This window comes from Solanum verrucosum, unplaced genomic scaffold (genome assembly GCF_900185275.1).
Source record: "Solanum verrucosum unplaced genomic scaffold, falcon-dt-bn FXZP01000029.1, whole genome shotgun sequence".
Lineage (NCBI taxonomy): Eukaryota > Viridiplantae > Streptophyta > Magnoliopsida > Solanales > Solanaceae > Solanum > Solanum verrucosum.
The window spans coordinates 12,176-27,152 of NW_026020357.1; the positions used below are offsets into that span (position 1 = coordinate 12,176).

Here is a 14,977-nt window from a genome sequence, read left to right on the forward strand (position 1 = left end):
TTCACAGTAGCGCATATTATCATCTACTTTGAGTCTTAAGTGTTAGATTTGGAGTCCTTTTTGTGCTTCTGTTTTATCTTTCGTGGTTTCTCGATCATGTAATTATTTATTTTGGCGTTTGAAATTTGCTTTAAAACTTTGTAGGTTAATCTTTTACTAGAGAAAGTTGAACTGTTTCATTCTCAGAAGTCCACATGTATTGCAGACATATTTAATTTCCCAACTCTTTAAGTTTGTAATTATAAGTGAAGTGGGATTATATAAAATATCTTTATTTTGTATATGTTGCTACGGTTCAATGCAGTTATAATGTAATTAGTTCTGTTGGGGCCGTGAATCGCATGGGGTTTTCCTTCTAGTAATTGTTCTATTCAACATACATTCAGAACATTTCCCTTCAAGTAATTGTTCTATGCTACATACTTTCTTTTCTATTGCATAACAACTTAGTACCACTTCTTCGCTCCAAGTTGCATCTATTTTGATTTTATGTGTTGTAACTAGATGAAGGCACGTGCCCGATACATATGAAACGACCATAGTTAAGAATGCTTGTAAGGCGAGAATAGATGAGAATACTTGTTAGGCAACATCTGATAAATCAGTAAAGCAGTTGAAGTTTGTTTCATAGAAAAACTGCTAATACATGGATACACATTGTATATATGTTATGTTCAAGATTTCACCGTCTATGTATGTATATTTACAGATTTACAGAAGTCGTCGCAAAAGACAAAGTAATCCATTACTATGTTGGCGGCAATCATCTTGACCATCTTTATTACCGTTGTAAGTTTGTGACATTTGAGGCTTTCTGTTGAAGTAGGAGAAATGTCTTTAGTAGTTGATGTAGAGTATATTTGCAACAGCATAATAATATCAATAAGAGTATTGGGCCCTCTCTTCAAACTAACTTTTCAAAAAGATAGTGCAGGGACCAAATGTAGCAGTCAAATTTTCTGCAAAATCAAATGAGAAGAATGAAAGAAAATACACAGCTATAAATAAAATATCTAAATATCTGTTGGGGAAAACACTATGTATTGATTTAAGATGTAAGAATATTTAAAGGTACAGTAAGACAGCTACTATACATTGGCATGCATAAATCACAACTTTAAAACTATAATCTTTCTCTATATATAAGTTCCCAAACCACAATATCAATAATGAAGAAATTAGAAGATTCAACTATTGAGCAATGTAAAATAAATGAAATTCAGATACCTGTTAAATGAGTTGCGACCAATTCTACTTCAACTTCTAGTATAACGGGCTGGGAAGATCACTGAAAGGCAACGATGCGTCAATCTTCAATTCCGGAATGAGCCATCAAATTGCACCTTCAAAATGTTCATGAAACGTACAAAAGAGACCATTTCATGTAATGGAGGTGACCAAGGTTTCCTTAATGAAGTATTTGTATGGTGGCATAGGTTGCCTAGAAGGGTTAATTTCTTAAAGAACTTTTGGTGAAATAATTTGAATGAGGTCAGCGTTAAGAATCAACTATTCGGGGCAGATCCTCCAAAAGTATACTCTATACATTATCTCGGGTTAAAGCCATGGATGTGTTATAGGGACTACGATTGTAACTGGGACATAGGTGATCAATGTATTTATAAATTATGCTAGCGATATCGCGCACGAGACATGGTGGAAACTACATGACTCAATGGATGAGAGTTTACAAAAATTTTGTGGATTGACAGAGCAAAGGAAATTGAATTAGAATGGGATAGAAAATTGGCTAGAAAAACTGGATTTAAAGATGAACATTGGAGGATTAATGTTACTGATCCTAGAAAATTTTCTTGATTTTTTTTTTCATTTAATATGTATGCTAATGCTACTATATATAGTAGTACTTTTGCACAGAGTACTTATGAACATGGCCTTCATGCACTATTTATTCATGTGTATAGAGGATGCGTGTTCTTCATTTTTGGAACATTATGACTGCAGAGTCACTGTTAAGATGATATGCCCCTTTTCGGGGTTAGGGTTCAATCAAATTAACACTAATTTCGACAGAGTTAATTCTCTTTTGATTGAAAAACATACAAATTCCTTGATATTCATTCTTATTTTCAAGATTGCTCTTTGAGCTCACTTCATCTTTTTCATCCGGGTATTGAAATTTTTGGCAGATTTGTATTTTCAATTTGCACTAATTTGATTGCTTTTCGGATTTTTACCAACAAAAAAATGAAAACTTTTTGTAATTCTATATATATGTGAAACTACTAAAGACCAAAACTTCAAAACCTCATAGAATTAATTGTCAAATACATAGGAGTAAATAAGAAACTCCATCTTCTTTTTGTTCTTTGCTTATTTAATAAACCCATTCTACTAAATCTAAAAAATTGTTCTTCCTAAAGATCAAAATTGAATTTGAAGATGAAGAGAATTGAAAGGAAAAAATACGAAACTTTACAAATTCATTCAACCAGAAAAAAATAGTAATGAAGAAAAAACTGAAGGTTAAGAGACCAAAAAAATAAAGAAGTACCTGAGAATTGCAGCAGTTGAATGGATTTGAGAAAAATGGAAGATGAAGAAAGTTTGGAGATTTGGCAGATGAAAGGATTTTGATGAAAGGGATAAACCGACCTGGATGACACGTATAACCACCTGTAATACAGTGGAAGTAGAGAAGATAATATAGTATGACGAAAATACCCTCAACTTATAAGAATTTGACTTTAAACAGATATGTTGATATCCTATTCTCACTCACACTTCTACTACAGTAGAATAGAATATAAGTCTGTGTCATGCACCTCAAGAGTCTTTTTTTTCTTGGGAAAATTTTCAAAACAACAATATTTTAGCTTTTAATGGGACTTCTTAGCAATAGTTTCACTATTTATTTAAAATGTCAATATTTTAATTTGTTAAGGATTGAGTTATGTATTTATTTTATTTTGATTAATTTAAAAGAATACAAATAATTAATAATTGAATAGAGAAAATCATGGAACAAAAAATTTCAAAAAAGGTAATTTTTAAAAAAAAAATTTAACATCAGTTACGTTTTTGATAGAGCATATGTTGCCATTTTTCTTTCTAGCGTTTTTTTCTTTGTTCTTAAGAATTTCAATTTTAAAAAAAAAAAACAGTAGTTTGTATTTTATATCTTATATAAGTGGAAGTGTTGGAAAATTTCTAATGCCCTCTGTTTTGGATATTTAAATGTTTGAACTTCTTTGAATATGTGTTCCTTCGAAATGTATTCAAATACCTAATGATATGTATAACTAATTTAAAATACAAAAAATGTTGGTATTGATTTATGATGAATACAACACTTCGGCATTCTAGTTCAAGTACAAAAATAAAGACAGTTGTGTAGTATATACCAAAATATAAATACAAATTAGTTGTAGATCGAAATGATATTGAAAAATACAGTTGTGATGAATACATATATAATACATAGAATAAGTTTATTCAAAATAAATTGTATTTATATTTCAATATCCAATTTTCTTATATTATTATTTCACTTTAAATTTGCAGAAAGTATTTTCTAGCTTAGTTTTTATTTCAAATATCAGGTTGTATTTCAATATCATTTTGTATATCAAACGCAAAATGAATACCAATAATTTTGTATTCCCCTTCTTGTGATGTATTCGTCGCACAATTTTATATATTATGTATTCATAAAATTATATTGCTTTAGCCAAATAAAATACAAAATATGTCTTACTAAGTTTGTATTTCAAATATCAGGTTGTATTTCAGTATGATTTTGTATTTCAAACGAAAAAGTGAATACCAATAAGTTTCCACTTCCCTTCTTATAATGTATTCGTCACAATTCTATAAATTATGTATTCAATCATAATATATAGAATTGTGACGAATACATTATATACCTATTTAAATTACTACAAACTAAAAAAGAAATACAATATTTTAAATAAAAATACAAATGATGAGTAAAAGAAAAACAATTGACAAACAAAAATTAATATGAATACAATTTTGTAACCTTCTTATTTGACTTTGTCTTTCTTCTTCTTCTTCTTCATCTACTATGTTCTTTTTTCTGATTTTTTTCCATCATAACCGAATCTGAATCCGTATTCACTTGTGCATTAGTAACCCTATAAGCAAAATTCGAAATTATTAAATATGAATGTATAAAAAAATCAAACAATATATGATGTATGTGTGCTAATGTAGTTACTACAATCTACTAAATCTCAAATATGAAAATATAATTTTTGATAATTTGAATTTCGAAATTATCAAAAATTAGAATGTATTAAATATCAAACAAAATAAACATACATATGAATTTCCAGATTCTCCAAAATCTGAAAAATTAAAAGAAAATCAAAAAAAATTGAAAAAATTGAAAATCATAACTATTTGATGAATAACTAAACAAAATTACATAAAAATTGAAAAATTCGACTGAAAATCCGTAATATATAGAATCGGTGATTTAAACATCAAATCAAAATAAATCAAAATGAATAATGGAAATTACCTAACTAATCGAGAAATCTGATTGAATTAATAAATATATTTCATTTAACAATAAAGAAGATTTCTTGATGAACAACAATTTAGCACCTTGAAGAAAGATAAACTTGAAACGTGAAAGGTGGGGAAGAAACGTGAAAAGTGGGGAAGAAACATGAATGGAGTTGAAAAAAGGTTAATGTGTATTGGTTTAATTTTTTTTTCTTTAAATGGTTATTGATATATAATTTGGTCCATTATAGGACTCTTTCCATAAATAAAATTAATTTTAAATACTAAAATCTTAATACATATTATTTTATAAAAAATATTGTTATTCTGCCATTTTAAATAAATATTTTAAAGTATTGTTATTTTGACTAATTATATTAGGTATTATGACTTAATTGCTAATTTTCCCTTTTTTCTTCGCCAGAAGGCCCAAATCTATTACTTATTGGATCATGACCCAAATTATTTTCTCACAATTTTTTATTTCCAAAACTTTTTCTAAAATACTTCTAGTCTACAAAAAATTGAGTTTTTTGCATTTTGTTTTTTCAATCAGAATCATATTTCAAGAGAACTTAACAACTAATAATGGCTAAGATTCACACTGAAATGGAGTAAAAATGTATTTATGTATCAGATATATATGTATTTGGAGATCAAAATATATGATATAAATGATAATATTGAAAACTCATGAAAAGATAGATAATTTACCCAAAAATTAATGAGCAGGGCTGGGCAAAAAATATCAAAAATAAAATTATCAAACCGAACCAAAAATTTTTGTAATTCGGTATTCGATATTCGGTATGGTATTTGGGAGTAAAATCTTAGAATGGTGATATTCGGATTTGGATTTGGTATGAAATATTAGTACCATTTGGTATTTAGTATTTTCCGATAAACTTAATGAAGGTCATTTAGAAACATGTATATTACTCGTTAACACAAGTCCAAAGAGAAAGTTAATGAATAAACACAAACAACCCAAATACATGTCTTTTGATTGTATCAATATGTCATTCTTGATGACTTCCTACTTGTTGATCTTCTATTATATCGTTCATTCACATTTAAAAAATATAAATAATTACAAAAGTAGTATTAACTTTGTAATACAACTGGCTACAACTTCAATATGGTATTACCGAGTACCGTACCAAATCGAAGTTTGATTTACCAATTACTGAATTATCAAACCAAAGTTTAAAATTTTGATATTTGATATCTACTTTTAACTATCAATTATCGAATCCGAAATTTAACAATTCAGAACGCCCACCCCTACGGTAATGAGATTTGTATTCACCACTTAAAAGTTATGGAAGTTACACGTTAGTATTTAACTTCCACCATAATGGTGGATAATTTTTCAATCCAAGAGCGGGTCATTTTAGGGCTACGTGTAGGGGTGTGCAAAAACCGATTTAACCAATAAACCGAACCGAAAAAAACACTATTGGTTTATTGATATTGGGTTATTGGACTAACGGTTTTTAAACGGTTTTGCAAAATTTTTTATTGGGTTATTGGTGTTTGGTTTCCGGTTTTATAATTTTTGTTAATGGTTAAACCGATAACCCAATAAGATTATACTAAATTTACTAGTCTTATTGTTAATGGTTAAACAATTGTTACTTTTACACTTTTTGTTAATGGTTAAATGATTGTTACTTTCACACTTTTTCCTTTGAATGTGTCTAGTGTCTAAACTTGCAAGAAAAATGATTGTTACTTTTATGATTATTACTTTCATGTCAAATGCTGGAAAAATCATATGGTTTATTTGAAAATTTTCTTATCGTGTATATAATATATATGAGTATTTTCTTATTGGTTAAACCGAAAACCGAACCGTTAAGTACCATAAACCGATTAACCAAAAACCGATAAGAAATATGTTATTGGTTTGGTTATCGGTTTGAAGTATTTACAAACCGAAAACCGATAAACCGAACCAATAACACCTAAAACCGAACCGAATCGACCGATGCGCACCCCTAGCTACGTGTGTAATTATTTTTAGAAAATGTACTCATGAATTTACATTTACTTGTTTCTTCAAAATTAAAAAAATTTATATTAATTTAATATTTAAATATTTAAAAACTATTCAAAAAGGATACTATAAATTATAGTTCTTCTAATATTAATATAATAAAAATAATATTGATCAAAATTTATATAATTTGTCTATCCAAAAGTGACCTGATGGGGTTAATATCGGTCGGCTCGGTTCGATTTTGAAGTTTATCGGTTCAACTTATGTGTTATCTATTTGTAGACATGCGAAACCATTAAGATATTGGCTTATCGGTGATCGGTTTATCGGCTATTGATCGTTATCGGTTCGGTTATTGGTTAATTCGTTAAGATTTGACAGAAAAAATAAATGATTGAAAATCACTTAGAAACATGATGACAAACCAAATGAATCATGCACATGAATTGATAAATTGTATCTTGCTAAAAAACATCACTAACACATTGTAGAATAACCGAAAGTTTGAGTTGCTAGAAATAAAAATATGAAACTAAATCCAAAGTCAAGAACTTTATATACCCAATGATGGTGTAATATACCACAAATACAATAAATTACAGTTGAAATAAAATGACAAAAAATGCATAAACAAATCTTTAGGCTGAGGACAGATATATCGCTTTCTTGAAGGAGATTTAAGTCCACTGTGACATAAACTACACCGATCCAGCAGCAATACTCTTGACTTGTCCCCTCCAGAATACAACAGCCCAACAACATTGTGCAATTCAAGCAACTCCGGATTAGTTGAAGAGTCCAATCCTCCACATAAGTACACCTTCCTTCAACACATAAATACTCTTTTGTATATAGTGAATATAGTTGAAGACTTAGAATATTTTTCTATGTCTCAACTCTCTCTTTCACTACTACACACTACAATAATATTTCACACTTCTCATCATTTTGAGATACACCTTTCACAAAGGAAGAAACACCACTATTTATAGGGGATAAATTCTTCTTTGTATTGAATAAGAATAAAGTGGATAACAATGTAGGTAAATGAATGACCTAAAGGTTACATAAGGTTACAAATGTATAGTGAGGTAGAATAATGAGTGAAATTAGTGGTAGATCATGACAATAGTGGTTACAAGAGTTGCACCACAATAATGACCACATTCTTGTCAACTTATACCCACTAACATATGCACTTAATATTTTAAGACAGACAAACTTCCGTGCGAAAGACAAAATGGCAAAAATTCTTCTTGCTTAGTCTGATAGGAAATAAGATATTCAAATAAATAATTTTATAGCGAATGACTATTCATCTATTGTATTTTCATGCAAATAGGGGGCAAGAAAACTCTATGGAAAGATGGTGGTTTAATTCGATGTTGTTTAAGAAGGAGTTCGAACGCAGGTGTGGGCTAAATAAATCAATGGGCAGTCTTGGTCCTATTGAAAATACCAGTGAAGATCCAAATCTAAAAATGAAAAACATTCATAGTTGCAGTAATGTTGATTATTTATTTTTAATATTAAAATGCATAAACACCAACACCCAATAATTTAAAAAAATCAAACCATTAAATCAATAACCTATTGCCGATAAACTAATAACTTTTTTTCGGTTCAGATTATCGATGTCGATTCGATGTTGAACTGTCCTACATTATTGAGTATCTATAGTCAAAGAACCTTATCCAATTAAAGCCTAATGCCAAAATTTATTTTTGACATTTTGCATAGACTCTATTTTTTTATTTTAAAAAGAAGCCTAACTACGTAACAAATTAACTATAGCCATGGATTTCTCTCTGATTGCCCTTACACTAGCTATCTCCTTCCTTTCTTTCTTCTACCTTCGCAAGCTTTTTTTCACAGCTCATACGCGAAATAGAGGTGTACCAGAACCTACCGGAGCATGGCCTATCATCGGCCATCTCCACCTCCTCAACGGATCTCAAATGCCTCACAAAATCTTTGGTCAAATGGCAGAAAAATACGGTCCTATTTTTCAATTAAAGCTCGGAGTAAATCAAGTAGTAATCGTGAGTGATCACAAAATAGCCAAAGAATGTTTCACCACAAACGACAGGGCCTTTGCGAATCGGCCCAAATCCATAGCTTCAGAGATATTGGGCTACAATTATGCCATGTTTGGGCTTGGGCCTTATGGGCCTTACTGGAGAGAGATTAGAAAAATAGTCACTATTGAATTTCTTTCAGCTCGGCGAATCGAAATGCTCAAACACGTTAGAGAATTTGAAGTAAAATTAGCTGTAAGAGAGACTTATGAATATTGGCTGAAAAATAATAGTGGTAGTAATTTAAATGGTGCTGTAAAGATGGAGATGAAGGAATGGTTTGGGAATTTAATTATGAACAGTATGGTCAAGATGCTATTTGGAGTACAATACACAGGTATTTAATTTTGAATTTAAGTTATACACATACATATGACTAAGTATTATTCAAAAATTAATAATTTGAATCTCGAAATTCCAACGGCATAAATTGAGAAACAGAGAGTACTAGATAATAATGCTTTGAGTTCATGTAGTTGTAGAAATTTGGATGTTGAACGAAACATAAATTGTGGATCCACCCCTGTAACAGATAAGGAAGATGAAGAAAGGAGTAAGGCTCAGAAAGCAATAAGAAGATTTCTTGAATTATTTGGGGTCTCTGTTGTGGCTGATTTTTTACCTTATCTAAGATGGTTGGATATTGGAGGACATGAGAAGGCAATGAAAGAGACAGCTAAAGAAATGGACTTTATTATTGAAGATTGGTTAGCAGAGCACAGAAGAAAGAGAAAATTAAGGGGAAATAAATGTGGGGATGAAGATGATTTCATGGATATCATGTTGTCCATTTGTGAAGACAAAGATCTACATGGTTTTGATGCTGATACCGTTATCAAAGCTACTTGTGTGGTACGTTTAAATTTTGTGATCTTAAATATTTCACATGCAAACTAATATACTGCTGAAATTTTTGGTTTTGGATTGGTAGGTTATGCTATTGGCAGGAGTAGACACTACTGTTGTAACTTTGACATGGGCTTTATCTTTACTCCTAAACAACTACCAATCACTAAAAAAGGCCAAAGATGAGCTAGATACTCATATTGGTAAGAATAGATGTGTCCAAGAATCGGACATCAAGAACTTGATTTATCTTCAAGCTATTGTTAAAGAATCGTTCCATTTATATCCAGCCACACCGCTCTCACTACCCCACGAGTCGATTGAGGATTGTGTTGTTAGTGGCTACAATATACCGAAAGGGACTCGCTTAGTACTGAACATATCAAAGTTACATTATGATCCTGAAATATGGCCAAATCCCCAGGAGTTTAAGCCAGAGAGGTTTTTGACGACTCACAAAGATGTCGATGTAAGGGGCAATCACTTTGAGTTGATTCCATTTGGTAGTGGAAGGAGAATGTGCCCCGGTGTTTCATTGGCCCTTCAAGTTGTGGAATATGTGCTAGCTGTTTTGTTGCAGGGGTTTGAAATTAAGAGGCCTTCAGATGAAGCAATTGATATGAGTGAGAGCTTTGGATTGACAATTCTCAAAGCTTCTCCACTCGAAGTTCACCTAACTCCACGCTTGAATTCTTATCTTTATTATGAATGAAATGTTGATCTTTTTCAGTAAATTAAGGTTATAATTATGCTATATTGATAATTACAATGTTGTATTTGATTTTTATATTTGTTTTAGGGGAGTGTAGAAATTAAAATTCTTGTCCAGAAAATAATATTCAAGACCGAAAAATATTGGAATAATCGTATTTATTTGTTATCAAAATATGAGTGTTACAACCTCTATGACTCCCTGATTCATTTTTTCGAATAGAAATTCAAGAGCTTTTGAGCTTGATCTTTAATTTAATGGTTTTGATCTTGACTTATACTTGGATTCAAGAGCTTTTGAGCTTGTTTTTTAATTTTGATGAACTTGAAGTTGATCTTGAATTTAAGGGCTTTCGAGCTTGTTCTTGTATATGGTGATCTTGATTTTGAATTGTTCTTTAACCTGAATCTTTGAATTCTTGAACTTGTAGTTTGTAGAGAAATGAGTTGTTCTTAAACTTGAATGCTTGAATTCTTGAACTTGTAGCTTGTAGAGAAATCGGAGGCGTTTGATCCTAAAGTAGGTCATTTTTGGCCCACTAGTATATATATATATATATAGATGAAAATTGCGCTAAAAAATAAACATATACTAGTTAATTAGCTAATATCGCTATAGTTTGAATTAATTATGGTTCACAACTTAATTTTAGCTTTAATTACGTCACTTGTCCTCTTTTATACATATACCAAATACAAATTATACACACATATATATACAATTATATAACATATATACAAATACAATTAGCCTCTCACAGCTCTCTGACCTTTCTCGCTCGCCTCTCTCCTCTCTCTCCCAATCTCGCTCGCCTCTCTCCTCCCTCTCCCAATGTCTCGCCAAATATACAAATACATATGTATATCAGTTATATATATAATTATCTGACAGATATACATATACAGTTCATCTCTCTCCACTCTCTGCCCATTCTCGCTCGCTTCTCTCCCTATCTCGCTCGCCTCTCTCCTCCCTCCCACAATCTCGCTCGCTAGATATACAAATACATATGTATATTAGTTACATATATACAATTATTTGACAGATATACATATACAATTCGATAAATATACATATACAATTCGCCTCTCTCCACTCTTTGCCCTCTCTTGCTCGCCTCTCTCCTCCCTCTCCCAGTCTCGCTCGCCACTCTCCTCCTTATAAAATGTAGCTATGAATCGTAATCAGCAAACTATAGCTATGGTGGCACCCTTAGAATTTAGGAATTTATTTTTATGTTTTCCTTCATACTTTTAGGTTTTTAATCCCTATTTTATTTTTACTTTTAAAATCGTTTTTCAACTCTTGCACACCTTTCAGAATCACAATCCTTCAATGTGAAAAATTGTCTTCTTTTAATATATTTTATACTATAATATAAATAAATATATGATATATACTAAATTTGGTGTTCTAGAAGAAGAAGAAGAAGAAGAAGAGAAAACATAAAATATTCGAAGTTTAAAAATGTGAGGGAACTCTTTATTTATAGCCAATAAAGATAGTATGAACATGTCCTTATTCTGTCTTATCATAAAAGACACAAATCTTCATAAAAAGTCACAACCCTTTAGAAAGGTCAGAACTCATCCAAAAAATACAACTCTTTAGAAAAGTTACAACCTTTCAAGAAAATCAAAACTCTTTGGAAAAGTCACAACCATTTGGAATAGTCACAATCCTTCTGAAAAGTCACAACCTTTTGAAAAGATCACAACTCCTCGGAGAAAAAAGAAGAATAGAAAACATAAAAAATTCGAAGTTTAAAAATGTGAGAGAGCTATTTATTTATAGCCAATAAAGATAGAATGAACATGTCCTTGTTGTGCCTTATCATAAAAGACACAAATCTTTAGAAAAGTCACAACCCTTTAGAAAGGTCACAATTCATCCAAGAAGTACAACTCTTTAGAAAGTTACAACCTTTCAAAAAAAAATCACAGCTCTTTGGAAAAGTCACAACCATTTGGAATAGTCACAACCCTTTTGAAAAATCACAACCCTTTTAAAAGATCACAACTCCTCAGAGAAATCACAACTTTTTGAAAAAGTCTCAACCTTCAATATGAAAAGATATTTGCTTTTAATTTATTTTATAATATAAATAAATTTAATATAATATAAAATATATACTAAATTGAATGTTTTAAGTTTGGGGTATTATAATAATTTAACATTCAAGTTAGAGAGTTCATTCTTTTAAGGTAGTACTAGTTTCTGGGCACGTGCTTTGCGTGTGTAACATGTATTAATGAGTATATTATTTCTTAAGAAATTAAATATTATTAAATAATATGATTTGAGTTATTTTTTATAAAATGTGTCTAATTGGGGTTTCTTACTTTGTGTTACTACTAATTGTGACACTCCAATTTCATTGTCACGACCCGGGAGCACCCCCTAGTCGTAACCGGCGTACTCGACCTCGAAGAGGTCTAATACAAGCCTCTTAGCATTCATTCATCGCATAGACACACAAAAAAAACCATAAGGAATTTAAAACTTTCTTTACCAAGAAAACATTTCATAAAAAAAAAATATATAGCAAGCGGAAGACTTTCTAGACTTTATACATGATGTATCAAAACCATCTAATACTTTAGAGTACAAAATTCGGAACTAATCCCATACACAACTTAAACAATACTAAAAAGACATAAAAGAACATATGGGGTAATGTCCTCGAATATATGAGGACTCACCAAGTCTTCATCTTCAACACTTAGAAACCTATCAAATAGCCATGACATGTCATCATCTCCAAATCCCTACACTTTAGTCCAAAAAGGGAAAGAAAGGGATTAGCACAATTAAGTACTAAGTATGGAAGCCATGCAAAAACATGCTAAAAGGGACGTTTATTGGAGAAACATGCTTTTATGCCATTTGGTAAAACTTCATGAAAAAATACAAGTATAAGAGTCACAATATCCAACCATAACCAACATACAAGTCATTAACCACTTTAGCACATACTCCACACATAACCCATTCCTTCACCTTAAACCATCCACCTCAAGTAACCCTTGGACAACACTTTGTGCAATGTATGGATAGCGTCTCATACCACCATCCACACTAAAGCATCATCCTAAGGCCACCAAATGTGAACTTACCACTTATCATGCTTCATATCACAAGCCATCGTGCACAACTAGTACCAATGTACAACACATGAACATAATTGACAAGTAAGTCTTTTCATCATTTCTTGACCTCTATTTCAAGTTACCCAAAGCCACACTTAAGTGAAACATGAAGTGACTGCCCATACAATCTCTTCATATACACCTAAGTGTTCCTAAGGGTTACCAAAGATAAGGAAATTTACCATTACAATATAACATACTAAGTCAATGTTCACATATAAAACCATAGCCAACCGTATACATACTCAACATATATTCATATACAACCCATGCTTAACTTTAAAGGAACACATGCCATTTCATTACCATAGGACCTCTACCTAATATAACCTTAAGACACACTTGAGTAAGACAAGAAGTGACCGCCCATACAACCTCTTCAAGCACACTTAAGTGTTCCTCAAGATTACCTTAGATAAGGACATTTCCTTTACAACATAACATCAATAGACCAACATTCTTTAAGAAACCATTTTGGAGACATTCAAGCACATAATGGGACTTTCACATAATAGTTGTTAGACTTAGGGAACTCACTTTAGTATCTTCAAAGCCTACTCGTGCCATGTGTAGATAACATCCCATACTACTACCTACACGTTGTAGAACCTATCCAATAACTAGAGTGCACATCCCACATAATGGGAATAGGCATTAACCGACATAGACCATGCGAGCTAGACATGGAATCCGGTGTCATAAAACCCTACACCGTGGAAGGTGTTCTACTTGCCAAGGGTAGAACTAGGACACATCCCATGTAGGCACATGGTTTAGGGGATATCCAAAGATGTTCATTGTACTCTTGCCTCATACTCGGGAGAGCTACCATCTTAACTATATCCACTCGGTGCTTAGCCTTAGTTCCCATAAAGTAATTTCATTCACATGTATGTACTAGAGAGGGCACCATCATTAGGTCTACCGACCCATAGCACATCTACCAAGAAGGACACCACAAGGATCTACCGATCAAGGTTCATTAAGGATAGCTCATTAAATCCCCCTGGAAGGGTGCCTTAGGCCTACCGATTTTTCATTAAGGGTGCCTTAAGCCTACCGGTCCAAGGTTCATCATTTCACACATGAGAAGGGCTACCATCATTAGGTCTACCGATTTCATGGTTTTACATTTATTTAGGAAAGCTAGACTTATGAAAGGGCACCATTTCTTAGTTTTGCCAATTCAAGTCTTGGCCTAGAATTCCTCTTTTAGCATTTATAGAAAGGGCACCATTTCTTAGTTCTAGCCCACTTCACACTTTCATGCATTCAAGACTTTAAGTAACAAGGATGGACACTTTAGTCTACCAACCAAGTCACAACATTTTCATTTAAGGATACTTCATAATCCAACATCATTTCATATATACATCATGAGAAATCATACTTTAACTCACAATGCTATCCACTTTACGTAGGATCATCACAAGATCACATAAAACTCATTCACATCATACCTTCACATATAGCTTCATATAGGACTTTACATATAGACTCATTCATATATAATAATATAACAATACAATAACACTCATATAATGCCCTTCATGGCCTCAATTCACAATAATACAATATTCCAACATTATGCAACAACTTCCCCAATGCCTTCATGGCTACAATTCACAATAATACCACACAAGAACAAGATATAACACTTCCACCAAAGGTGGATTCAACCTACCAACAACAATTA

General features: G+C 31.6%; 2 protein-coding genes across 2 annotated transcripts in view; both read left to right on the forward strand.

Annotated features, from left to right (window-relative positions):
• The first annotated feature begins 8,292 nt into the window (after window positions 1-8,292).
• On the forward strand, window positions 8,293-10,201 carry LOC125837714 (cytochrome P450 CYP82D47-like). Its single transcript, XM_049516788.1, has 3 exons — window positions 8,293-8,911; window positions 9,107-9,426; window positions 9,506-10,201. The coding sequence occupies exons 1-3, from the start codon at window positions 8,293-8,295 to the stop codon at window positions 10,130-10,132; spliced, it is 1,566 nt and encodes a 521-aa protein (XP_049372745.1). The 3' UTR covers window positions 10,133-10,201.
• Window positions 10,202-10,790: 589 nt separating this feature from the next.
• The window catches only part of LOC125837709 (acetyl-CoA acetyltransferase, cytosolic 1), a 392,637-nt gene continuing 388,450 nt past the window's right edge, over window positions 10,791-14,977 (forward strand). The window contains exon 1 of the mRNA XM_049516783.1: window positions 10,791-10,794. The gene's annotated coding sequence lies outside the window, so the exon portion shown is untranslated. The remainder of the gene's footprint in view (window positions 10,795-14,977) is intronic.

What these genes read in the sequence shown, in the direction of transcription:
- LOC125837714 (XM_049516788.1), top strand. Translation starts at nt 8,293, where the DNA reads ATGGATTTCTCTCTGATTGCCCTTACACTAGCTATCTCCTTCCTTTCT. An exon ending in ATTTGGAGTACAATACACAG is followed by an intron (nt 8,912 to 9,106) that starts GTATTTAATTTT and finishes CCCCTGTAACAG; the next exon opens with ATAAGGAAGATGAAGAAAGG. An exon ending in TTATCAAAGCTACTTGTGTG is followed by an intron (nt 9,427 to 9,505) that starts GTACGTTTAAAT and finishes TTGGATTGGTAG; the next exon opens with GTTATGCTATTGGCAGGAGT.